The 26133-nt window shown below is 43.1% G+C and overlaps 1 protein-coding gene across 1 annotated transcript in view; it reads left to right on the top strand.

The window, feature by feature from the left end:
• Positions 1-26133, top strand: part of FNDC3B (fibronectin type III domain containing 3B) — a 185319-nt gene that overhangs the window by 84503 nt on the left and 74683 nt on the right. Inside the window, exons 4-6 of the mRNA XM_066193735.1 lie at positions 7789-7865; positions 15255-15498; positions 16435-16719. Of these exons, the coding sequence (XP_066049832.1) occupies positions 7789-7865; positions 15255-15498; positions 16435-16719 (606 nt within the window). The remainder of the gene's footprint in view (positions 1-7788; positions 7866-15254; positions 15499-16434; positions 16720-26133) is intronic.

The following is a 26133-nucleotide window of genomic DNA, read 5'->3' on the forward strand; positions in this document are numbered from 1 at the left end:
CAGATGTTTTCAAGTAGTTGGTTGTTCTCTTTGTTTCCAAAGTAGTCCTAATTTATTTAACAGTATTTGCCATTCAAGTCAACTGATTTTAGACAGATGTTTGTCTCTTGTGTTTCAGTCTAGACATTTATGATTTACAATCTGTAGCCCATCTGGTGAATTGCCATGGGAATATGCTTATTTTCAATGCTTGAAGTATTGCAACATACTCTTGCAAGTGTTTTCGCAGTAGCGGCTGGTGAGCCAACCATCAGAAAGGGTTTATTTCAGCAAAAGACTGCGACTTGTTTGTTCAGATTAGGACAGGAAAACACTCCATTTCTGTTCAAAACAACAAAAACAAAAAATGTTCTCTCCCAAAATATTGCCTGTAAATTGATACTCTAGAGTGATAGATCTATTAGTCTAGTTTAAAAAAAGGAACAAAACCCACCTGGGAGTGTTGAAAAACAGCAAGAATCCCCCTTGTCCAGCTCCATTCTCTGTGGCTGAGCAAATTTACTTGCCCAACCTTTTTTGTAGAGAATTTGGTGAGCTTTAGATTGTCCAAGCTTCTCGTAATGTGTAAATTTAAATATCTTCACTGCAGAGTGTGGCCAGTGATGTTTTGTCACTGGTGTAGGGTAGCTGTATGCTCTGGGACTGGGTCCTTGTCCCCAGGTGCTTTCTCCTTCCCTTCCAGCCCCATGGCAGGAGGAGAAGCTGTGGATTCACCAGGAGAGGATGTGCCAGGCTGCTAAACAGCCTGTTGACCTTGTCTGGACTCTTCTCTGCTTGTTAAATCAGTGAAGTGTGGGGAACCCCAAAACCAAGGTGCAGGATGGCAGGTGAGGAGCGGGACAGCTCTTCATGCTCTCAGGATGAGTATGTCCAAATTCAAACCACTTCATGTTTGGAACAACAAACGTTTGGTGCTTGGAAAGTTATTAATTCATAGTTCCGTGGTGGAAAAAAGTGAGCGTTTCACCTGGTTTCCTCTCAGAATTCAGCTGAAATAGTGCTGCTGTGTGAGTGCTGTAGTACTGTGGTAGCTTTGGACAGGGCATGTTGGGGCAACCGATAGCTTTTAGTTAATTTCCTGTTTTTACAGGTTACCGCATTATTTCTAGAACATGCCCCAGACCAGAACACAACATCTGGGAGACACACATTGCAAACCAGCACACTGCTGGGTAGGAATTGTGGTGGTTCTGACATGAAAGCGTTGGGGTGCTGTTGTTTAAGTGCGGGTTGGACGTGCTCGAGCCTCGCGCTGCGTGCAGCAAACGCCGGTAACGCAAACGCCTTTCAAGAGGCTCCAGTGTAAACAGCAAAGGTGCTGTCGCGTAAATAAGCCAGAAACTGCTCCAGGAGCTGTCTGCTGGCTGCGTTTAGCAAGGATTTCTGAGCAGTTTGGTTGGACGTTTGGTTGAGTTGAGTTTGCCTGCACATGTTGAAAGCATCAGTCAAACCCAGACTGGAGCGTGGCTGGTCCCGTCGGGTCTGTGGCTGCGGAGTCCAGGGGCTGAACGTGTCATGGGAGCGTTTGCGGTTTGCAGTTTGGGCTTGGTAACGATTGTGCACTGAAACTCCAAGACACCAGAGTGTATTTTATGATTTGCATCGGTTTGGCATCTTATTTTTAATTATATTTACGGCAAATTGACATGACAATCCGTGAGAGTGAGTAAAGAACTGTTGTGTTTGTAGTACTGGGATTTAGGAAAAACACGAAGTGGTCGTAGAAGTCACAAGGAGTTCGCGAAGTGTGTGCTACCTACATCAAAAATGCTCCAGTCTCCACTGTCAGACCCTGTGTTTGTGTGTTCAAAGGTGACTGTGCTCGGTAGTTAGGCCATGCACCTGCAGGATTTCTCATGCTGACTTTTTTTTTTTTCCCCCTTTTAGCTGTTCCATTCGCATTTGAATAGTCATTTGTTGTGGGATCCAAGATAATTGGAAATTCGTGGAGCCATTTCTGTTAGACTTGAGGGTTTTGGTAATGTTTTTGTACTCTTCAAAGGTGAAGGAATGACTTCATTCTACTACTCAATTGTGATCTGAATAGAAAATAAGCAGTTGAGGTGCCAGAATGTGAATGGGCATGTGGCAGACATCCTTTTATTCACATCTTGGTGTGTAAATGAGACTGTCTCAAAAATATTGACAAATCTGTAGGGATAAGCAGGATAAAACTCTGCCTGCTGCCTATTTCAGGCATGAGCTGGTGCCATGGGGATGGCCAAGTGCTGGACACATTTCTTAGCATTTATCAGAGCACAGGTAACATTATTTTAGCACCTTTCACTACCCTGCCTCTGGCAGGTTGAACGCAGCATGAGTGGGACTTTTTTTTTTGCCATTTCAGACTTCTCCAAAGGTATTTTTTAAAGCCGTCAACCCTTGAAGCCCTTAATATTGTTAAAGCTACTCCTTTTCTCTCTAACGTGGAGCTGCTTTAATCTACAAATTCACACTGATCTAAGGACAAAGTATTTAGATCTTGATCAGCAGCAGATTTAAGCTCCTGTGCCCTAGGAACTGGAATAGACACCTGGGAGTTAACTCTGCCCTGTACTGTATGCGAACAGAGTTAAGTTAGTGGCTGAATTAGCACTTGTCTAGGAGAGAGGGCGGCTCAAAACTGTGGTGATCCTGGCATGTGAAAGCTCTGTACATCCTGGTTTAAAGGTTTTTGTGAAATGCTGTGATATGCTCACGTTTGCTTGCGCTAACGAAGAGTTCTAGGCTGTGGCCAAAATGCTGGGGAGAATGCTCACCACAGCTCTGCTGTGAGGGAAGGAAGATGAATGGAAGGATCCAGGGTTTTTTTTTGTTTTTTTTTTTTTTTTCTTGTCATCACCTTGTTTAGTCCATAAGCTGCTTTGAGAATAACCGAGTGGAGGGAGAAGACACGTGTGCCTGACAGGGAGCCTGTTTGTGCTTGTTTCATTGAGGAAATTGTTCCGGAACAGCTGCTCATCCATGTGAAAATGCAAACCCTTGGGTCCCAGCCAAGGTCAGCAAGCCCTGGGTCATTTGTTTTAGCAAAGCAGACCAATTTGCCCTTTAATTATCTCTCCTTTTCATTCTGTCACACCTCTTGCTCCATAGATTTACTTCCTGAGAACACCACATGTGCAAGATGTGATACCAGTTTTGTTGTGAGTCAGGGAGAGGCAGAATAATTTTTCATGGGTTAATTTTAACTGTTAAGCTTTATAAAATTTAATGCATTTGCCTCCCTGGATTTAATTTTTCACTTAGCTAGTTCAGTAGGTTCTTGTTATTAAAACGTACAGGATTCTTAATTTTCAGACTCAAATTGCAAAATCACTAAATTTCATATTGTTTCTCTGCTAGTGCAGGTATTGTGGTGGGAAATGGTAAATTTGCTATGTGTTTGCTGGAAACAGGGCTGAGAAATTCCTGAACTTAAGGATATTTCCAGTAACTGCTCTCAGAATGGGAACTTAGTAATGAAGCCTGGTCGAGTTTGGTCATTGCAAACCAGTCACTAGAAACTCTGTGTAAAACATATGCCCATGTGCTGGAGCTGGATGTGAAAAATATTCTGCAGGGGACATAATAAAGAAAAGCAGTGCTCTGTGAGCACTCACGAAAATGGGATGGTAAAATGACTTCTTTTGCCCTATAACGTTATGTGGAAGGAGAGAAATGGGAAAGAAGTGTTGCTGTAGCTGGAGGAACTGAAATGCCAGATTCTGGCTTCTATAATTTAAGGAAAGAAAACTGATTAAAGTGATCTTTAATCAGTTTAATGCATGCATTAAAGGTCACTAGGGAACAAGGAAAAAAGCATACTTATTCCAAAAGTGGTTTTGTACAAGAATTTTGAAAGTGTCATGGGTTGCAAGCCAGGCTATAATTAGCCTTGAAAATCTTGGGACAGAAGTTTCTCAAGTACATTGTGACATTATTCCAGAAGGAATAAAAATGACCAGAAGAACTGTCAATCTCTGCTTGACAGAAACATCCTCTTGGCAGGGAAAAGTGGGAGGCAGAAGTGGAAGGGAGCCCTGTTTTGACGTGCAATAAAATCACCCAATAAAACATGGCACAAGAAGGAATAGGATGGTTGCTGTCATTTTCGTATTTTTTAAAGAGGCAATAGATTTGCTAAACCTTTTTAGTTATCTGAAATAGTTCAAATAATCAGCTTTAATGCCATCAGAGGGGTGACAGAGCAGCACGAGGGAATAGGTGTTTGGGAAGAGGAGGAAAGGCTCAGGCTGGGGTGTCAAGGTGTTAATTAGTTCTGCCACTATATGAGACTGAGTTGCTTCTTTCACTTATTCAAAGTTTTACTCTGTTAAATATTGACGTGTTAGAAATAGGAAAACTGTGCTCTGCCAGCTGGGGACAAGTGGGGTCTGTCCCCTGCCTGGGGAGGTGGACGTTGGTGCCTCCATCCTGGTGGCTCCTGCTTTTCTCTCCTTTCAGAGGAGGGGGAATCATTTCCTTGCACCTGCGTTTTGGACAGAGCAGCCCTCCAGGAGCCAGAGGAGATGTGCTGTATTCCCGGGAAAGGAGCTCGGGGTGGAATTTGGCCACTGGCTTTGTCAGCAGAGGTGGCCAAGCGCTGCTGGCTCAGTTTCATTAGGAACTCAGCAGACAATCTGCATTTGTTAACAGGTTTGAAAAGTGCTCCAGCGAGCTCACTTCAGTGTGCAGCATCTCTGACAGAATGGATGGACGTTTTCTCTCTTAAAGTAAACTTTGTACTGAACCACAAGCTTCAATTAAAACTCGCAAAGCTGTGGTTCCCAAGAGTGTGCATTACTTACGTCCATCCTGTAGAGTTCATAACATCCTCCTCTAAAGTTCTGCTTTTTTAACAGGTCAAAACTATTTGAAATAACCAAAAATACTCCAAAAAGCCCAACCCCACAACCAACCAACCAACCAACCAACCAAAACTCAAGCCAATCAAAAGGCATGGTTTTGTTTTAGTGTTAATTCAGGGATATGATTAGACAACAAGAAGAATGTTTAATAATTGCTGGGACTCATTGAGCTGTGGAGGTGGGGGTCTTTATTTTACTACCTCTTGAAGTTGTTTTGATACGGTTGATGAGAGGAATGCAATAATGTGTGCTAAAGTCATTTGGCTAACCCTGAAATCAAAGCAGTGGAAACAAAATCTAGCTGCAAATCACCAGGCTGTCAGTCTCTTAAAACCTGTTATCCAAATGGCTTTAACAGTTCGTGGGTCATATGCAAGGTTAAGACTCATCTTGCACGGTGCACGTTTTGATGATAAAACACAATATTACTTTTTTTTTTTTTTATTGGAGTGGAAGTGTTATAGTCAACAGTATCAGTGTGGGAGTTTGATTTCTTCCTGCAAGTAGATCGCTACTCCACATGAGCAGTTGGCACAAGGTTTGGAAGGACAGATATGAGGCATGCCGTGCTGCTTATTTGTTGTATATGTGTGCTCTCTTTGTAGAAACTCCAAAGCTGTTCCGTTTTAAAGTTTACTTCCTAGTCAGAGTAGCTATTTTTGAGAATGATTGGCCAGTCCAGCTATAAGAAGTTTTGGTGAGGGGCTGAAGCAGGTTATGCTTAAAACTTCATTCTACTGAGCAACATTTACAGGCAGTATTGAAATTATTGTCTGTTTAAATGGTGAACTCAGGATTCTTTTATTTATATCAACAGTTTCTCTCACAGTTTTTTGAGTCTGAGATGTCACTGACAAGGAATGTGTCACATAGCTGTTAACTATTCATTTTACATATTTTCAAGCATGTTCTGTCCTGAAGAACTGAACAGCTCTTGATAACCCAGTGTGGATTAAATCCTGAAAAAACATCATTGCATGTTCACAATATCAGCCTTTACCTTTTATGTACTGTCCAGCTTACTGTGGAGCAAAAGTTGGCAGTGTGTACAGACTAAAGCGGATTCAGAGAGAAACAAAAAACTCAAAAGAAGTTTGCAAAGATTTTTATTCATTGGGAAAACACATTCATTCGAACAATATTTCTCTTTTGAACCAATTGTCACTTCATATTTTTGATGGATTTAAATAAAGCCATTTACATGGCAGCGCCTTCCCAATAATCACTTACTGCTGAGGCTGAATTTTTTTTCCATTGACACTAAAATTGTTGGCTGTCTGTGGAGACAAATGCTGCTGCGAGGGCCATAGGGTAAGAGAGAAAACCATATGAGCTGAATAATAAGTAATAATATTTTTTTCCTCTTACTGGGCCTGTAGTGTAGGTAAAGTTCCCCACATAGTTAAGTGTAGGAAAGTATGAAGTCCAGCAAAACCTGATCCAAAATATTTAAATTTGAGCTTCGGAGTTCCTATTTGCCTGATACACTTGATGGTTTACCATATTTCAAATCTAGATCAAATCTAGAGTAGTAAAAGCTGTAGGGGCTGGTTAGACTGTAAATAACTGGATAGAGAAAACAAACCAAGATAAGAGTGGGTAAAAATAACTCGGGTGGATTCCTGCGTGTAACTTGGGTTTTGGGAGGTGGGAAGTTCTGCTGATTGTACCAGAAGCAGCAGGAGTATAAAAATGCAGATGGATAGGGAATGACTGCTAATTTAATGTGGACTGGTTTTGCTGATATCAGATAACAGACTGTGACTCAGTTTGTTGTGTGAGGTTTCATTAGATTAGTCTAAATTTTAGGAGCAGTCACTCCTACAGGCCATTGCATCCCATCTGTGCCTGATGTGCTTCATATGTTTTAGTGTTCAGCTTCCTTCCCTAGAATGTGATCTGGTTTGGAGATGTTGGATGGCTTCTCAATCAGAGAAAGTGATGGAGTTACCTTTCGTGTTGTCAGTCAAAGCTGAAATTCAGCTTGCAGTGGCCAAAAGCAGAGTCCTGCTGAGCTCCTCTCAGGAGTTAGACTATGGGGGCAAATGGGCTAATTAACAGTTCAGTGTCAGATTTTAATATGTAATACGAAAGGAATGAAATTATTTTTTTCCTTTCCAAGCAGTAAACTCTGATTGCTGACATCTGTCTGATGTCTGGGGGGTTGGTTTTACTGACTGCTCCATGTGATGTTCCCGAAGTTAATGGGTGAATCAATGAGCAGTTGAGAGAGCTATTTCCATTTTATCTAGACACTTTCTTTTAGCTGTGAGGCTCCATTTCCAGAAGCACAGTGGTTATGGCACTTGCTTTGTTGTACTTGTACTCAGTGCCTCAAAATGGAACTTGCATGTTCAGGGCTGGATTTCAGAGTGGAAACCATAAGCTTCTTGCTTGTATAACCACATTCCAAGGTTAGTCTGAATAGCTGAGATAATGAATTTGGTCTTTGTGCATTCTTAAATAGATAGATAGTTTTTCACATATGTGACTTTTTTTTTTTTTTTTTTCCTGCTACAATTGGACGCTTTCCTTGGGAGCTGCCTAATTCCAGGCTGCACAGTTTCTGCTTTGTTCCCTGCTCCTATGCCTTTGACAAGAATAACTTAACCAGAGTTCAATATAGGAATTGTGGGCTGCTAAAGGACATATTGTGTTACTGCTTAATGCTGTATAAGTTGATCAGTGGGTAATATAAAGTCTATGTTCTAGCTGGTTTATGATGAAAATATTATTTCAGCAGAATATATGGTAAAGTCATTGATACAATGATCTTATTCTCAGAATGATGGCACGAGGCATTTTCCATATACCAGAAATTAGTGGAGCTGCTCATTTTGTTATTGCAGGCTTCAAAAATAAAGCTATTTTTAACCTTTTCTAAGCAATTTTGCTATTTTTTTTTTAAAAAACTGATATCTTATTACTCTCTTTTTATTAGGACCAGCAGAGGTTCCCATGATGTCACCCAATGGATCCATTCCCCCTATTCATGTGCCTCCCGGTTATATCTCACAGGTATGCTTCTTGAAGAATTAAAACCTTTATTATTCAAACAATAACAGTTTTAAAATGAAAAAGCCAAAGCATTGATCCACATAGAGAAGTCTACTTGGCTGAAGTTTAATTTGGAAGTTTTAATGAAAATGGTAATACACCTTTTCGTGCTCGTGCTCTTTACTGATAGTACATTCACATTTGCACAGGTGACCAGGGGTGTGCACCTTCACACCCTGGTGTTCGTGTTTGATTTGGGGTTTGAGCACCAGCAAAAGCTCTGCACACAGACTGAGCATATAAATGCAGCTTGTGTTGTTTGTGAGAGGGGGAGAAGTCCTTGGTGTTGGGTAATGCCTCAAGTTCTTGTGTGACCGTCCGAAGGGGTAGGAGACCAAGGAAGTGAGAGAAGGAGCCACTCTAGCTTTAAAATATGCTGTTGGTCCTCAGTATCTTCCCAGCAGAAATGCTGCAGCGTACCAGGAACTGGGGGGTTTGGTGTGTTTTCAAGAATAAATGTGATTTAACTATCTATTTATGGAAAAAAATGGAAAAGGTTTCACAAAGCTGTTAGGTTTTGGAACTCTTGAACAGCTACTGCTCTTCCATGTAAATAACCCCAGATTACCAGTCTGTTCCTTCCATCTTCTGCAAAGTTTGGACTCTTTCTGAGGTAAGGGGAAAAAACCACCAAACCAAAAGAATGATATGAGGCGTAACAGCTGTGAACAATACAATAAATCCAATAATTTCGCCATTTTCATTGAGACCTGGACCAAAAGCTTCCTTAAAAGTACACAAAGTATTTCAGATATCCTTGATGAATAGCGTAAGGACTTTTGATAGATATCGTTTGGCATCTTGTTAAGCAGAAAATAAATGATGTCCTGGAGCCTCTTCCCCTCCCCAGGAAACATGTGAGCTTGTGTAATTCTGAAAAATTGTGGATGGCGTCATACTTAAATCCCACAAAATACTGCAATCACTCTGTGGTATTTTGACTTCTGAACAGAGTGAAAACACACTTCAAGTAAGGGGGAATTTGTTAGCCAGCCTTGGAGAGAGGGCAGGATGTCAGGGTGGTCCCCCTGCTCCTCAGTCCTCCCAAGGGGAGTGGTTGGAGTTTTGAGCATTTGCTGCCTAATGCTCCTCATGGGCTCCCCTAATTTAATAAACTGGCCCATATCATGCAGAGGTTTATCTAAAGATTTATTCTTCCTTTCAAATAATTTTAACACCTTTTTAATATTAAAATGTTTATACCTCTCCACCTCTGTGCTGAGATCAGTGGCTGGGTATAATTGGAATGCTTTCCAAGCCTGAGGGATGAAAGCCTTCCAGCTCTATCTCTGTCTGAGCCCAGTTCTTCTGTAAAGCTTTTTGTGGGGCACCATAATAATTCCACTAAAGAAGCCTTTAAGTAGTTTCTTAACCAGAAAAAATCCAACCAAAAAGCCTCTTCTGAAGCAGTTTTTCCAGAGAGCTGGAAATATGTTGTAAAGTTCTAGGGGGAAACTCTGTGTTCGGCACTTTTCTGCAGTGGAATGTGTGTTCTGTTCTGTGGTGGGTGAGCCTCTTGCCTTTCAGACTGCTTCATATTAAATGGTAGTTGGAAGTCTGTAGTAATGAAATTAGCTCTTTGTTGTAATAAACGTCTCCGCCTTATTTGCTCTTGCTTTTGTCTATTGCTTGGTAGTTAAACCAAGCCTTTTATGATAAACAATTAGAACACAACCTAAATTTAACGTGTCAAGGGAAAGGCCGTAAAGCAAATTAATGCACTCTGGGTTATGAATCAAAATATATTTGATTTTTCGTTTGATTTGTCCCCAAAGTGTACATCTAAGAGTCAGGCAGAAAGCAATACCCCTGCCGAGAAGCAACAGTGCCTATTAAAAAAAGGGCATGAAATCTTATTTCCATTTCGTCGTGCCAAGCCTGTGTGAGCTGTGTTAGCCCTGAATATTACATGAGTTATCGAACAACTGCAACCCTGGATTAACGTGGTGCTTCATCACCTCTTCGGAAAAATTGGCAGGAGGATGTGAGCCCTGCATGGTCAGCTCCTCTGGAAGCAGCACAAACACAGACTCTGTTTCTAGACTTCAAGGACCATGGTAATAATTGTGACTAGAAGCTGGTTTTGTTGATGCTGAGGAGATGTTCCCAATGATGAGGCTTAGCCAGGGCAGGAAATTATCCAGGAAAATAATAGAGAACAAATACGCACCACCAGTTCAAATCTTTCATGCTATGGTTTTGCTCTCAAAAGACCGGCTCTTCAAAGAGCCAGTATTTTCCGTTATCTGTTCAGCAGACAAACCTCTGTGCACCTCTGGCAGATACGAGCTATCAGATCAGGGTTCATGTCCCTGCGATTCTTTGTGGGCTAGGGGTTAGTTAAATATAAACGAGGGGAGAAATTCCTTGCTGTGCTCTTGGTGGACAATATCTCTGCTGTGAAAGTTGGTTGTGGAAGGTGACATGGCAGAGAAATCTGCATTAAGTGTGTTTGATGCCAACTTTTTTGGCTTCAGCTGTTAGGTGAGATTAAGGATTTGGAGGCTAAGGTGTTAAATTTGGGGGCATCCTCCTGGGTTGTTGTTCCTGCTTTTCGTTATATGTCCGGGGGGAGGGAAGGAGGGCTTGAATCAGGGTTGTAATCAGGAGAACTAGAAAAATGAAAATGTCAAAAAGCAGGATCATTAACTTGTTTGTTTAGTGCTACTGGCTGAGGACTGCTCTCTGAAATAAATCTGGAGCAACTCCACTTGAATTTGAGAGGTTACTTGTCTGTAGTTGGACACAGAAATTTGTCATGAAACTCCACTCTTAATTTTATTTGCAGGTTTGTTAACGTAAGATCTCTGGCACAGATATTTTAAGATTAAAGGACAGATTTACCGGTTGGACCATGAGGTGTCCATGTGCTGAAGAGCCTCCTTTTGCCATGGGATTTCTGTGGTCTGAAGTGTTCGATTTGAGCCATGGTCCTGCAATTCAATATTCCTGCACCAAGCGCATGGCATTTGACAGAGCTAAAGCATAACTTATGGAAAGAGGAATGTCTTAAAATGACATCTAAAATGGTAGGAAATTTATCCCATCCTTGAAAAATCAGGATTTTGGTCCTGGGTACATCCTGTCCCCTAAGAGAGGTGTTCTCCTCCAAAAGCATGTTTGGCTAGCATCAGGTTTCAGTGACAGTCTCCTTGTTTTTGAGTGGCTTACTGCTCACAGAGCTGGTCTGGGTTGTTTTGCAGACTGCAGTCCATCAAAGCATCTCTGGGCAGGATGTTCCTCATTAAAGCTTTGAGCACAAGGAGGGTTGTGCAGATCTCACGTGGAGCAAGCCATGAAATGCTGATCCTTTTGAGTTCATGGTCCTGAGGAACTGTATCATTCTAGATTTAAAGTGCCCCAACATGCTTGCCAGCATTCTAGATATTTATCTGTCCATTTTCCACCTTGAAGGTATAGATTTAATTTGGTGTTTGATTTAATACTGATGGATTCTAAAGATAGCGGTGTAAACTTGCCACGACTGGCGTGAAATTGGGTTGGCATCTTTAAGAAATTAAATGAATAAATAAAATGTTGACATCCAAGTGCCTCGTGGATGAGCTCACTCTGTACTGTTTTTGGGTACAGATTGATTTATGAATGAAGTTTCAGGTTAGTTTATGGGATTCGTGAAGTACTGATTGTGGTCCACCCAGTGGCCATGCTCCAGATGTCCTTGCTGAATCCAGCACATTAAATTTAAGTGAAATAAGGGTTGTTTGGGGTTTTTTTTGAAAGTAAGTGGAAATTACTCGCATATTACCATATAAACTCATACAGTAAAGGTGTTACACAGAGTGAGGGTGGTTGTTTCTTTAACTGGATCTCACAAAATACAGATACAATTTACCTGTGTGCAATTAACGTGCCTTTTTCCTTAGAGTGTGATATTAAATTTCAGTGGAGAAAAATGAGACAACATGGAGCAGTGTGACTTTGAATACAAGAATTATCTCTAGTTACTACAGTGATATGTGCACTGGAAAACAAATAACATTTAAAATGGCATTCCCAAAATGTGGCAACCAATGGGGGAGGCAGTTTTATTGTGTATGAGTAATGTTAACCCAGACTGCCCTGAAAGATCATCACCTACCTCACATAGCAATTAAACTCCCTAAAATATGGGAAAAAACCCACACAGAACTATGCTGTAATAGTATTGTTATTGAGGTGGCATGCCATTTAGACCAGCAAGCACAAAAAATACCAGCAAAAGACAATTTACCTACTAACTGTTTGAAAAAAACCCCCATAAAATAATGAAAGTTTGTCTCTAAGTGCCAAATGACCGGAGATATTTGTTTTCTCTAAATATGAAGTGCTAAAGTTAGTAATAGCAATCACTTTTAATATTCCAGTTGCATCTAGAGACCTCAACAGGGATTAGGATTTTGTTGATTCTTGGCACTGAAGTACAGACTGTTTAATAGTGTTTCCAGATGAATTTATGATGTTTGTGACAAATGGTTTTAAGCAGATATAAAAAATTGCAGATTTCTTCTTAAAATAGCGAAGTTGAGCCTCTCTCCTAAGTTATGTTTTTTTCATTAATGGGTCTAAACTGATTTTATCTATCTTTGTTGGACTGAGTGTTGTCTCCTAGAGTGGCAGTACTACAGCCTACCCACTGCAGGTTTTACAGATCAAGGGGTATCTCCAGTCTTTAGAGCTACCTAATGCATATAACACATAAATCAGATTGCCGACTTCAGTTTGCTAAGGACAGAACAGTGTGTTTAAAGATTGCATGTACAGCTTCAGAAATGTACGTGTATATCAATAATTTCTAGTTCAGACAGAAAATGCCCTGCAGGATTGGGAAATAAAGTGGATTTTGCAAGGTCCCCTGTGATTTTGTGTTCACTTGTAATGTATGCACACGGAATAACAAGAATGCTGTCAGCGTTCATGGCCTGGGAGGAAACAAATAAAAGATATTAGTGCCTTGGCTTTTCAACTAAAGTAATTTGTAAGGCTGGCTCATCCTTTGAGTTGGACTAGTTGGTGGTTGTTGGTTCCTCCCAGCTGAAATATCCTATTCTATCCCCTCATCTCTGAGCTTCTCTCAGTCCTGTTGATATTTTATAGCTTCATCTAGCAGGGTAATTTCATGAAAAAGGTCTTCGACGGGGCTCTGAGCCTTCCTCCCTGCTTTACAGATGATAGTTCAGGAAGCTGAATGCTAATAATTTTAAATATGGTTTACATTATGTGCTGCTCAGTGTACAAGCTCTCTGTCTAAATCTGTTCCTTAATATATTCATCTTCCACCAGAGCACAAAAGGCACATGTAGCTGGTCTAGATGCAGAGATAAGGGCTTGGGGTTGTCTTTGAGGCTCGGACTAGTTAAAGCCACGATGAAAACCTCTCACATCAGGATGTAGGAAGTTGCTCTCTCAGTTAAGTTAGAGCATAATCCAAGTCTGAGAGTTAAATCCAGCATTTCTGTGTGCAGTCCTAGATAAGTCGTTCTGCTTTTCAAATACGTGCTACATGGAAAAGGATTTCCCTCTTTTCCAGGTTTCAGAGCACAGGTTTGAGACCTGGCAGCGGGATAGGAGATGCTGGGGAGCAGAACCAGTAGCAGAGATGGGAAGCCTGAAAATGCAGCAGTTGAAAGGATGTGATAGTCTAAATCTCTGAGGTTCAGCTGTCTTTTGAGGACTCCGTAAATTCTTTGAAATGTCAAGCTGGCAGCTGACAAACTGCTAGTGGAAGTCGTAAATTCTGAGGGTAGAATCAAGTATGTTAAGCCAAGCAATTACTCTTTTGGTTACTCAGCAAGTAACGCGCTTTTAATGTGAGATGTTTCGAGCGAATGAATTAACTTTCTATAGAAAACTGTCTTCTGTAGAGGCCAGCCAAGCCACAGAAATGGTGTGTCCGTGGTCACATCCCACGGCTAACAGGCAGAAATGCCCATGGCCTGAGGGCACACCGTGGCCCGGGGGAGGAATCGGGTCAGCTACTCCTGGGTGAATTTTGCCCTGTGATCCCTTGCTCCGCTGCTGCCTGAGGCAGGAGCTGGTGTTTGCTGGAGCAGTTCTGCTCAGGGCTGGCTGCGGGCGCTGCCCCTGGGCAGGGCTGGTCCTGTGCGGCGCAGGTGGCGCGAACAGCCACGTGCCTGTCCCATTCCTCCGCTGCAGGGCACAGATTTTTCTTTGTGGTTTAAAGACCCTGGGGTGTGATGAGAGCCGCTGGAGTGCGGGCAATCCACAGCAGAGTCTCTTCTGCTGGTGCTGCTGGCGGGTGGATAACTCCAGCTGATGGTGTGGTGATCAGCTGAGAGTGGCAGCATCTTGCAGCAGGTGCCTTTGGTGCGTGTTCACTTATCTCATACAGCATATTCATCACAGATACTGCTCCATCTGTGTGCCGTCAGTCAGTTTAGAGAAAATGGGGGTTTTAACGACCTGTTTGTTGTGTGGAATGAAATTATGCTTCCTTCATGCTTTCCTATCTCGTGCGTGCCAGCGTACAGAGTCGAAGGGAGAGTAATCGTTCTTGCATGGTTGTATTTTTTAATTTAAGAAGTGGCAGAAGTTTTTTGAATGAGCTTCAAGAAAAGCTTGGTTCCTAAGTCTGGATTGAAATTTGGCTGCTTGACTGTTCTCCAGAAACACAACTCTGGAAAAATTATAACCTGAAAAACATTTTTCAGCCTAAGCACATTTCCACCTTCCTACATCTGTTTTTACATGCTTTGACCATGGCGTTGGGGGCCAAGTTACGCGTATCCCAGAGCATATTTGTGTGGCTGTAGAGACCAGCTCTGTAACAGAAACAAACCCTCTGCCCTATGGTTTGTCCTGAGCAGCTACCTGTTACGAACGGAGCAGCAGCTTTGCAAATGTAGGCCAGCACAGCAGGTTCCTGCAGAGTGCACGTCTGTGTGCACACACGCAGCCTCTCCACAACAGCCGTGCCAGCTGCTTTCCAAAGTGTTACTGACTCTGTTCTCAGGGCACTGTCACAATCCGTGCTGGAAATTTTATGGGCAGAACGTAAGGTCAGTCCCAATGAGTAGGCTTATTTTGGTGCTTTGTGTTCCTTTCTCAGTTGTTGTCCTCCCTAAATGCAGGTTGTTTATTCTGTCCCTTAACCCACATAGTTATCACTAGCAGCAGTACAGCTCCCAGTGATTAGTGTGGGTATCTGAGTCTCCAGGAAAAGCCGCATCACCACCGCGGTTATTTCTGCTGATATTAATTTTAGAATTGTGTTTATTCACCAAGCTAAACCCAAGGACCAGCTGTTTCCCAGTGGGAGGAGGGGCTGTGAACAGTGCTGTTTTGGAGGTGCGCCTGGTTCGGATGCTGCCTGACGTGCTCCTTTCTCTGCAGGTGATAGAAGACAACACGGGCGTCCGGAGGGTGGTGGTGACGCCGCAGTCTCCGGAGTGTTTCCCTCCCAGCTACCCCTCGGCCATCTCACCGACCCATCACCTGCCCCCTTACCTGACACACCATCCCCACTTCATCCACAACTCCCACACAGCGTTTTACCCTCCTGTCACTGGACCTGGGGACATGCCACCACAGTTTTTCCCACAGCATCATCTTCCCCCAACAATATATGGAGAACAAGGTGAGCCGGGAGGAAGGGACTGGGACTGGCCTTTCACACCTGTGTTCAGCAGGGTTAAGGGCTGGGGGAACCAAGAGGAGCAATGGAGAACTTGGGTGGCTTTGTTACGTGGACGGAGCCTCCTGTAATATCCTGAGTGGGGGGCTGTAGCTTTCTGGAGTATCCGTTTTTGTTTTGCCAACCAAGAAAAAACTGTTTTGGGCGTATTTTCAAGTTTCACACTTAAAGTGTGAACGCACACAAAAAGGAGGATTGAATTGTAGAAAAAATCAGGAAATACTGTGATCCCTGCAAGCTGACCTGCCTTAGCTTAAGAAAGACTCATCCTTGGAGGGGGAGGTGGGGATTGTATTTAATGAAGTGTATCTGAAGAGTGTACATAATATTTATGATAATTCTCAAACTTCTTTTAGATAGTTTTAATTCCCAAAGCTTCTACTTCATGATGCACTTCTCTCCTTAGGCAGCACAACTGACATGATTGTAAAGTCTATTTATACTGGGAAATTAAATTGCATGTAATCAGGGTTGGCAGCTTGAAACCAGCTCATCTCAGCTTGTTCTGTCCAGTCAGGCCCTGAGGAACAAAATGCTAAATTTCTCTGAACTGATGAAGGCTTTTCCCAAAAGATCAGTTCTGTCTGGATTTTTCCGTGAAATCTGTGTCCCTGAAGCACAAAGACTGAAGAGGAAGGGGAAAACACCACCCTCATAGCGGTGTTTTACACAGTCACCCAAAGTAAAATTCTGTCATCAAAGGAGCACAGTTAATACAAAATAATTGCTAAAAAAGGGTTTTCTTTTAAAAATCTCCAGGAATAGCTGGAGTAATTGCATTTGGAAATGGCCAAGAATTTGGTTTTCTGGGGGGGGGGGAACAACCCCTCAGTGGTTTTTGTTGTCGCGAGTTAACGCGGGCGAACCGTTCCCTTTCAGAAATCATACCACTATATGGGATGTCCAGCTACATCACCAGGGAAGACCAGTACAGCAAACCACAGCACAAAAAACTCAAAGACAGGCAGATCGACCGCCAGAACCGCCTGAACAGCCCTCCCTCCTCCATCTACAAGAGCCATATAGGCAGCTGTGCCACGGTGTACAACGGGTACGCCAAGAGCCACAACGGGGCCAGCAGCGGAGGTGGGGGAGCCCCGGCCCTGAAGAAACCCGAGCGCAGAGCAAGGAGCAGCCCAAAGTCAAATGAACAAGACCCACATGGTAAAAAAAAATTAAAAAAAAAATAAGAGGGCTTTATTTATTTTTAATTCCTTTTTATTGCACCTTTCCGGCTTGTGACCTCCTGTGTATGGATCCAGCGGCCGTGCCAAGAAACACTCCCACCCACGCGTTAATACGGTGCGAACTTAAATACGAACGCTGGGGCTTGCTAGGCTGTGTTTGTTCTGTAAGGTGAACCCAGTGCCTCCCCATCTTTCATGATTACTCCCTTGGTAGACGCAACATCGTTCATCTTTTTTATCTCGTTGGAAGCAGAAATGTGTTTTGTGGGCGAGGCCTTGGTTTTATTTTGCTTTTCGGAGAGGCATCTTGGCACTACGCAGAAATCTTCATGGGCAATTAAGCTATAACCAAAACCTGACTACCAGGAGCCACTATTCTGCGTGTCCTAGGTTAACCTGGTAAAGTTACTAGAAAGTTTAGAGGTGATGACTGAAAAACCAAGGGGTTTTCGAATGTGAAAATTCAGTGAAAGTAAGATTAGTTGAAAACAAAGCCGAGACGAAATTGCGTAATGTTAGCCGTTGGAAATGGTGGTCAAATTAAGTCTGGCTACCTTTGAAATGATTTTCTTCAGCATTTTCAGAGACTTGCCATTTAAAAATTAAAAACTTCAGCTGAACAACCCAATGCCTTACTGCAATCAAATCTCGTTGATCACAAGCCATTCTGCACACAGCCGCTTCTACCTAAATTTAGTTTAGTAACTTTTTATAACCCCTTACACCTACCTGCCTTTCTCCTCTCTGCTTGTCTCTTTGCTGACTGTGTTACAGCAGCAGCTGCTTGAAAAAACTTGGATGTAGTAACCAAAGCAGCGTGTCCAGGATATTCATAATGTAGCTCACTCTGAAATATCTGGAGTTAATTTATGCATAAACCCAAGGTTTTCCATTATCCATCTATAGTGTCTGTTTATATGGCTCTGTGCTTTTACATGTGAGATGAAACCCAAAGAAATATTTATGAAAATTAACTGTATCAATAGCCGAAGAGAGGGAAAAATGCTGCTGGCATGGTAAGGAATGAGGATTTGCAGACGTGCTTCAGGGTCTTTAGAATTAGCGAGGAGCTGTATTTGGGAATTCTGTAATCCAAGAAAATGAGTCACTGCATTAGACTTTCTAGTTATTTCTTGCCAATCAGCTTATGTGGACTTTAGTACCCTTATTTATGTTCAGGTGTTTATTTGAGGTGGAATACATGAGGTGTTTGAAGCACGTGTGTGAAAGACCTGGAAAAAAACTATCGTCTCACCACATCAGTTCAGTGGGTACTGAGTCAGCCTGGCCGCTCACTTCTGAAATAATCTAGAAATAATTTAAAAGCATCTTGTCTGAGGTTTTCCTGCCACCCTTGTGTTTGTCCAACTCATTGCCTTGGACTGGTCTGCTGTGCTGCAGCCGAAGAGCACGAGCGCTTTTAAAATGCCAGGAAAATCAGTGGAGTCAGGGCTGCAGCACGTCCAGTCCCGTCAGCCAGAGAGTGCCTCCAGACTGGGAACAGCAAGGGATGGAGTCCTCTCCCAGCTGTGGAAAAGTCCCTAACAGGACTTCTGTGCAATAAGCATCCCTTGTGCCACCCTCCTGCCTTTTAAAATTGGGTTCTGCAATTTGCACGCAGAAGTGACATCAACTGCCCTGCAGCAAGCCCACGGCCAAGGCAGGAGTAGGAGGACTTTTTTCATATTGAAAGAGAAAAAAAATACACTGTGGTCTCAAATGTGAGGTTTTTGACATCAGTGTATTACTACAGTCATATATGTAAACCTACACGCAAATTTCTGCAGAAAGGTCACTGAGGTTTCGTAAATGTTGTCATCGAGCAGCTTCCTAAAATAAGTTCTCACCTGATATTTACAAGCTTCTGATCATACCTGTAGCTTTATATTTACCTTCTCTGATTCTTCTTGAATTATTTGGGGGTTTGTTGATGAATACCTGACTAACCTGGCCATACAGGTAATTAGGGTGAGAGCTAACAGCAGTCTGGGCACAGTTGCTAATTTGATTTATGCTGCTAAGATGACATTTTTTTAGAATAGCCGGATAAAAAGAATGTGTCAGATGCAACAAGTATCAAAGGGGTTTAAACTTACAGGTTTTGTGGATGTGTATCTGCTCAAGCCTGCTAATAGTTAAAAACTTGATGGTGCTGCGTGGCTGCTTCCAAAATTGCAGAATAGCCTGGAAAACCTATTTTTAGATACATAAATATATAAAAATGTGTATATATATATATATATATATATATATATATATATGTATAAAACTTGAGGAGAAGTCTTTATTTAGAAAACCACTTAACCAAGAAACTCTTTAGGAGAGAAGTGGGAAGGTATGAATTTGCAGCAAAACTTGGAGTAAGGTGAAGGAGAGCTGGAGCTGAGGGCTTTGCTCGTGTGAATTTGTTCATTGGGATTGTGATATCCTTCCCAGCCTGGCATTTCCTAGCTGGCTGTGGGGTGTGTGTGCTCCTGCAGCGGAACTGGCTTCTTTTGGGTGTTTGGATGGTGGAGCAATCCCAGGATCCAGCTGCTGGCCGGGGAAGGGGCTTTAGGAGCCCCGGACACAGCTCAGGCAAGGCTTGGGAGCTGCCCCGGTGCTGGAGGCGCGGGTGGGAGCTCGCCGGGGGCACCTCTCCCAGCAGTCCCAGCTGCTCCTGAGCTGCTGCTGCTCGGAGAAACAGTTGGAGCGTCTGCTTGGTTCAGCAGAGAAAGATGATCCACACAGAGGGGCATTTGTGGCGGGGAAGATGGGCGTTTCTGTTCTTGGAGCTGCTGCCCCCGAGCTTAAGGTGATGCTTGTCCTGCGCCTTGTTTCTTGTTGGTGGTTTCTTGGAGGGATGTGTTGCTCCTTCCTCAGCACACCCACTCTGCTGAGGCTGTTGTTGCAGTGCTGCAGGAGCAGTGAGGGGGCTGGAACATCTCCCTTGTCAACACAGGCGGAGAGGATTGAGCCTGGAGGAGGGGGGGAGACCTCAGAGCCCCGAAAGAGGTTACAAGAGAGCTGGAGAGGGGCTTTTGACAAGGGCGTGCAGTGACAGGACAGGGCAAATGGCTTTAAACTGAAAGAGCACAGATTTAGATGGGATATTGGGAAGAAATTCTTCCCTGTGAGGGTGGGGAGGCCCCTGGCACAGGTTGTCCAGAGAAGCTGTGGCTGCTCCATCCCTGGGAGTGTCCAAGGCCAGGTTGGATGGGGCTGGAGCAGCCTGGGATAGAGTGGAAGGGGGTGGAATGAGAGGATCTTTAAGGTCCAACCCAAACCATTCTGGGATCGTGTGAATAATATTCAGGAAAATGTCCAGCATACAGTGCAAGGACAACGAAACCCCTTTCCCTGGAGAATCACAGTATGTGTGATATCTAACCTAAAAATGTACTTTCCCATCCAAATCTATTCTCATTTCATGTATTATGCCCATGAAATTTGAGTAAGTGCTCAAGGAAAATTCTGCCACGTATCAATAACTTCCAGCTTCCTTCCAACATTAAAAGAAGGGAGGGTTCCCCAAAAATCTGCTTCACCAACTGGTAGAAGAAATGGGGTTACAGATCATCAATTCTGAACGTGATCAGTACTGAAATTACGTAAATCACTCTGGAGTACCTTTTTGTTCAGTCACCTCTCCAGTTATGGGTCCAGCCTGTGCACCTCTCTGCTCTGTACAGCATGATGGGACATTAAAAATGAGTTGGTGCTTCTGTAATGCACCTTATCCCAGGGTGGTTCTATAACATAGCAACGTCCCCTCCTTAGCAGGAAATTTCTGGTTTCAGATTGAGGATAAAAGTGCCGTTCTGACCTTTTCCATTGACTGCGTCATGCTGTGTTGAGCGGTGCACTTGTAAATAAAGGTTTTTAGTTATTTTGGAAATAGGCTGTTTTAAGGCAAATAAAAAAAAACCCCAAAAACTGATTGCTTATAATTGCCTGGAAGTTTAGCAATTCTGCTTGTTTCTGATAGGATGATGGATGGTGTCTTGTAGCAGTAGAAGGCTTGGAGGCATGATGCTAGGATTCTGATTTAAAATCCATATTGGAGCTTTTCCACAGAGCTGTTTTAAAAACTGAATGGGAGAGGAGGGAGCAGGGTTGGGGTTTTTGTGGGTTGGGCGGTTTTTTTTTGTAAAGGAGCCTTGCCATGTAAAAGGAGCTGTAAGAGGAAATCCTGTCCCATTCATACTGTCCTTCATGAATTTCAGTCTGAGTCACTTCCTTCTCATGCACTCAGTGGCTCCCTTCTTGGTCATCTGGTAGTTCAAGAAGTTCTCTGTGTGGCTGCAAGTTCTGTGGGAACATGAGCAGTTTTGAGCATTCTGACAATGCTTTTGCCTATTTCCTTATAAAACACCTATTTTTTTTTTTGTCTCTTCAAATGCGATAAAACGTTTTCTTTTTTTTCTTATTTTTTTTTTAATCCTTGTTGAAGCTCGCAGAGCTTAAGACAGCCAAAACTAAAACACTTCTAAAGGGGGAAAAAAGTGGGAAGTGGGTGCTGGATTGTTGCGTGCATCCTGTGCAGGAGCTGGGTGGGAGCTGGGCGCCAGAACAAACAGAGCCAGCCTGGGCAGGGAAGTGGCTCCAGGCCAGTCGCGTGTGCCTTTGTGAAAGCCTTCCTAAAGAAGGTTCTGTCCTCATTTGAGAAGATCTGGCTTCAGATCAGGGGCCTTTCTAGCCCGGGAGTGTGATGCTGGTGATGCTGAGGAGGAGCCTGCAAGCCTGAACACGTCCCTCCAGCAGCATGCAGACCTGCCAGGCGCCGGGGGGGACGAGTCCTTTGGGTGCCCACTCACTGACCTGTTGTCTGTGAACTCACCTAGCTCGGTTTTGAAAAGCACACTTGCTTTCCCAGTGGGGAACACTGACTTTGGTGTGCACTTCACCGCTCCGAGCAGCTGCTTTCTTGCACGTGGCGTTTATGTGCTTTACACACGGAGAGGGGAGGAAAAAACATTCGAATCAATTAATAGTTAAAAAAATTGTTGCAGGCTGTTGACAGATCATAAACTTCCATTGTCGTACGTGTACAAGCCTCAGAGGTGTTGCCTTCCTGCCGTGGAGGTTTTGTAAGCCTGATTTTGTGCACTGCAGCAGCCTCCAGCTACTCTGAAAGGTGAAAACCATGGCTTCAAGTTCCTGCTGCTTGAAGTTTCTCAGGAGATGTGGGTAGCTCTGTGTGCTCATTCCTTTGAGAGCAATGCGTTGGGAATACACAGAAAATGGACTTGGCAGGGGAACTTCCTGACAACGGTGGTTTTAACTTGAAAACATTTTTTAAAAAGCACTTCATTTGGCAAAGCAGAAGTTCTGAGGTGGAGGAGTACCCTCAGGTATCCCTGAGTGGGATGGGATGTGCTCTGCAAGAACATCTCAACTAAGTGATGCAGAGTGGGTGACGTATGATAAAGCAGAGCTGAGGCGTTCTTGGTACAGCCCCATCCTGTTCTCTCTGAATCTTCCACATAACATTTAAACATACTTGGGAAAAACGTGGGGGGTTTTTTTTCTATTTTTGTTTAACTGTATCAGGTTGTTGTTTTAATCCAGAGCCTGTGAATTAAAGGGAAATTGTAGGAGCTGTGATTCAGTGTAGACAGGAACCAGGCAAAGTTCCTCTTCTTACTCATTCTAGATCCTGTCAATTCTTTTCTATTTTGGCCTTGAATCCATTTTGCTTATTGAGTCATACGTTTATCTGTGCCTGTATATCCTATAGATTTAAAAGCTTAGAAGAGTAGTTTCATGACTTTTGGTCCATGTAAGCGAAGAGGCTGAGAAACACTGGCAATACATGTAGATTTTACGTTCTTTTAGCCAGGAACTGATGACTTGGTACATGCTAATAAACATTTGCTATACCAGTGTAGAAATGTTCTGCAGACAAAATTGGTCATAAATGTTTTATCTGCTGCCATACAAAATACCCCTCTGTTAAATGCAGCTTCTGTGGTGTCCCTAAATGTATTTGCTTCTATAAAACAAGGAGTTTCAATAAGATTGTCTCCTGAAAACAACCTGTCAAAACTGACACAGTGATTTTATTAATAACGTTGGAAAAAACACATGGAAGAGTAAAATACATCTGTCGGGTTAAGTGAATTTTAGTATTACACCAAACAATGCAACGTGAAACAATATTTAGTGAAACCAGAGATGTGTTGAATCTTGAGAGCACAGAGCAGCATCGTACATAAAATCTAAATGCTGTTACTGTTCCTACTGCATTTTTTTATAGTTTTAGCCATTAATACTACTTGTCTGAATTCTTCAGACTTACGTCTCATTAGAAATAGATTTTGTGTGCTCTGTGCTGCTTTCCTGTAAGTTTAAGGCATGAGAGGAAATGGGATGCATTAATTAGGGCATAGTCTGAACTTGAGAAGCCGGCGTTCACTTGCGACACCCAGAATTTCCAGTGTGATATTCTCGTGCCTTGACCTTACCTCCCACATCATGACTAAGCTTGTGCTTTTGTTTGTTTCTGTTTGGAGTATGCCTGCTTCTTCAACAGTCTTTATCTTTGGTATTTTCTCTAAAATAATAGGCTGTGAATTGCTCATTCAGGCAGTAAACAAAGTGGTTATGAGTGTCAGATACACCTTTGTGTACCAGCTCGAGCTCCATTAGCTGGGCCACACAGATTCCCACCAAATAATAGTTTTGCCTAGTAGTCACGTAAAGTAACCACTTAAGTGAGCTTTATATAGACTGATGGCTGTATTAGAAACATATTGCAGGGTTCAGGTAGAGTACATTGCCAAGTGTGTCCGTCTGTGTGCCTGCAGGAATTTCTCCAGATCGGGCTGTCTGTGACTTTTCCTCAGCAAAAAGAATGGCTAAAATGTTTGTCCAGCATCACTGAAATACGCTGTTGAGGGAGAGAAACAAATCCGTTTCCTCTGCTGTCTTGAAGCTTAGTTATACCATGGGGACTTTGATGGAGAAAGGTAAAAGGTAAATATCACAAATGGTGCTGGAAAGCAGGTCCATGCCCAGTGCACTCCCTGCCTCTGCCCTAGCTTTGCCCACTTTCCAAACCCAGCAGTGTTTTGCTTTGAGCTGCCTGGGGGTACTTCCTCCTCAGGCATCTTGACCAACTCTTTCCCAGAAGTTGCCTGTGTGCAGAGAATTTCCAGGGATTTGCAAGCCTGTGAAATCTTGCCTGCGTGTGACCTGTCACGAACAAGGGATGTACTCTCTTGCTGTATCCATGCTGCAGGAACAAATCCGAAGTTTATGGGAAGCCTGAATGCCACGGCAGTCCCACCTTTTTTCACACCGCGCTGCTTTGCTAACACAGAGTTCTACAAGCTGGGAAGGGCTGACACAGGGAGAGAGGAGATGCACTCTATTTTTACGCGCTTATCTTGGAAGACTAAAGAACCAGCTTCGTAACTTCAGCACCAGAAGTTGTAGATAAGAGATTCTCTTCATCAGCTAAGTGGGAGCATCTCCTAATTTAATTGCACAATGGTCTTTCATCTTCAGTGTCAGCTGTTTTTAAAGGCGAATGGAAATGCCTCAAACTTGGTTTTGTTCAGACTTTTTGTACCTGAAAACGCAAAGAGAGCAAACACCAGGGCAGTGTGGCTACAAATGGTCCACCATGAGGTGCTCTGAGAACTGGTGGTCTGGGCATCTGTGTCTCTGAGCCATCCGTGGGGCACATGGGTCACCACAGTTCTGGTTAACAGTTTTCAGCCTCATCGCAGCAGCTGTGCCAAAATAAATCTCATTAGAAGCTCCTTAATGTTCCTAAGAGTGCTAACTACAGGAAACACAGCTCGAAGTCCACCGAGGAACACGTAGGGCATGTCTAGTGGGGGGATATCAGAGGGGGGGACTGTGGCTCCAGGGCTTGTGTTTGACCTTAGTAGGGCTTATAAACCCTTCTGGCAGTGGTGGTGTTGTACCCCAAAGCTGTTTTTCCCCATCCTGGTCAGTTTCTGTAGGCTCTCATATTTTTTGTTCTCATCTGCTTTATCCCCCCCTTGCCTCATTTTGCCAGCAGGATCTCCTTGGCAGGGCGAGCTGGATAAGCTGTCTGCTCCATCATTTATCAGGAAGTCAGTGCTAAATGACGTAAGGCACAACCTCTTCCCCCAGAGGATCTTCATATTATCTCAAGAATTTGCAGCTTCTGCTGCAACTGACAGTCAAGTCCAGAAGACTGAAATCTGAACCTTTTTCTTAGGAGTTTACATAATTTATGGATACCCACCCAACAGGAAAAAAAAAAAAAAAAAAAACAACTGTACAAAGTACGTTTTCATCCTGCTTAAATGCTCACTGATTAAATGCCTGTGACGGGGAGAAGAGTTACACCAAGATCTCAGAGCTTCAGAGCAAGATAAGCAGTGTATCCTCACCAGTTAGGAGGAGATTACATGGACCACCGACAAAGGAAGGGAGCTGTGTTTGCCTTTTTTGGCAACATCTGGGACATGCAGCCAGAAGGGAGAGGGTATTTATAGGGAAGAGGTAGAACATTTCCTCCCTCCAGACTATAAAAAATAAAGCGGGTTTAAGTCTAATGATTTAATGAGCAACACTTATTTGTATAGCCAGATGTTCTGAACAATGTCCGTCTGTATTTCCAGCTGGATTTGCAAAGGTGGTGAAATGAAATTTCATGTCCCCCTGAAGTTAATGGGATTTGTTTACTGAACTCTCTTAGGCTGTGCTTCAAATCCCATCAGTTACTCTTCCTTTTCTGAGGAAGGGCGGAATTTGATTTCGAAAGTTTTTGTGACCTTCGGTATATTTGTTTTTAAGGGGAGGAAGAATCTTAGTGCAGGGTGATGCTTTGAGTGTTGCAGTTAACAGAAAGGATAAACACTGTTTTAAAATGGAGCAGCCATTTCAGTTTTCTCCAAGGGTTATTACAGAAGGTTTTGTCCTGAAGCTTGGGTTTGTTTTTTGTGTTGGGTTTTTTTCCTTCTTTTTTGTTTTTTGTTTTTTTCTCCCTCTGAGGAGCTGTGCTTAGAAGCAGCTGCTTTGATTTACTGCTATTCATGTGACTTGTGCCTGAATTTCATCTCGGCAATGAAATCCAGAATGAGCTGAAATTCCTGTAGCTTTGTTGAATCCTTCCCAGCAAGCAGTAATCAGGTGGATATTTCTGTGAAATATTTTAAATATTTGGAAGGGTTCTTAGTGGTGAAACCGGTCGTGCCAATATTCAAGATCACATTTTGCCCTCGTCCCATACAGGACTGCTAATTGCCCATGCCCTTCTTTCAGCTCACTGGTGGGAAGTTGGTACAGACATTATAGATGAGGTTTTTTAAACATTCTTGAGCTCATTCCTCCCATCTCAGGCATGAGAGGGCACAGAGAAGATTACATCAGCCTTTTTGACTTCTGCATTTTAGAAATTTAGCCTCCA

This window comes from Chamaea fasciata, unplaced genomic scaffold, assembly GCF_029207755.1.
Source record: "Chamaea fasciata isolate MVZ Bird 193981 ecotype frontalis unplaced genomic scaffold, bChaFas1.0.hap1 SCAF_11, whole genome shotgun sequence".
NCBI classification, from domain to species: domain Eukaryota; kingdom Metazoa; phylum Chordata; class Aves; order Passeriformes; family Sylviidae; genus Chamaea; species Chamaea fasciata.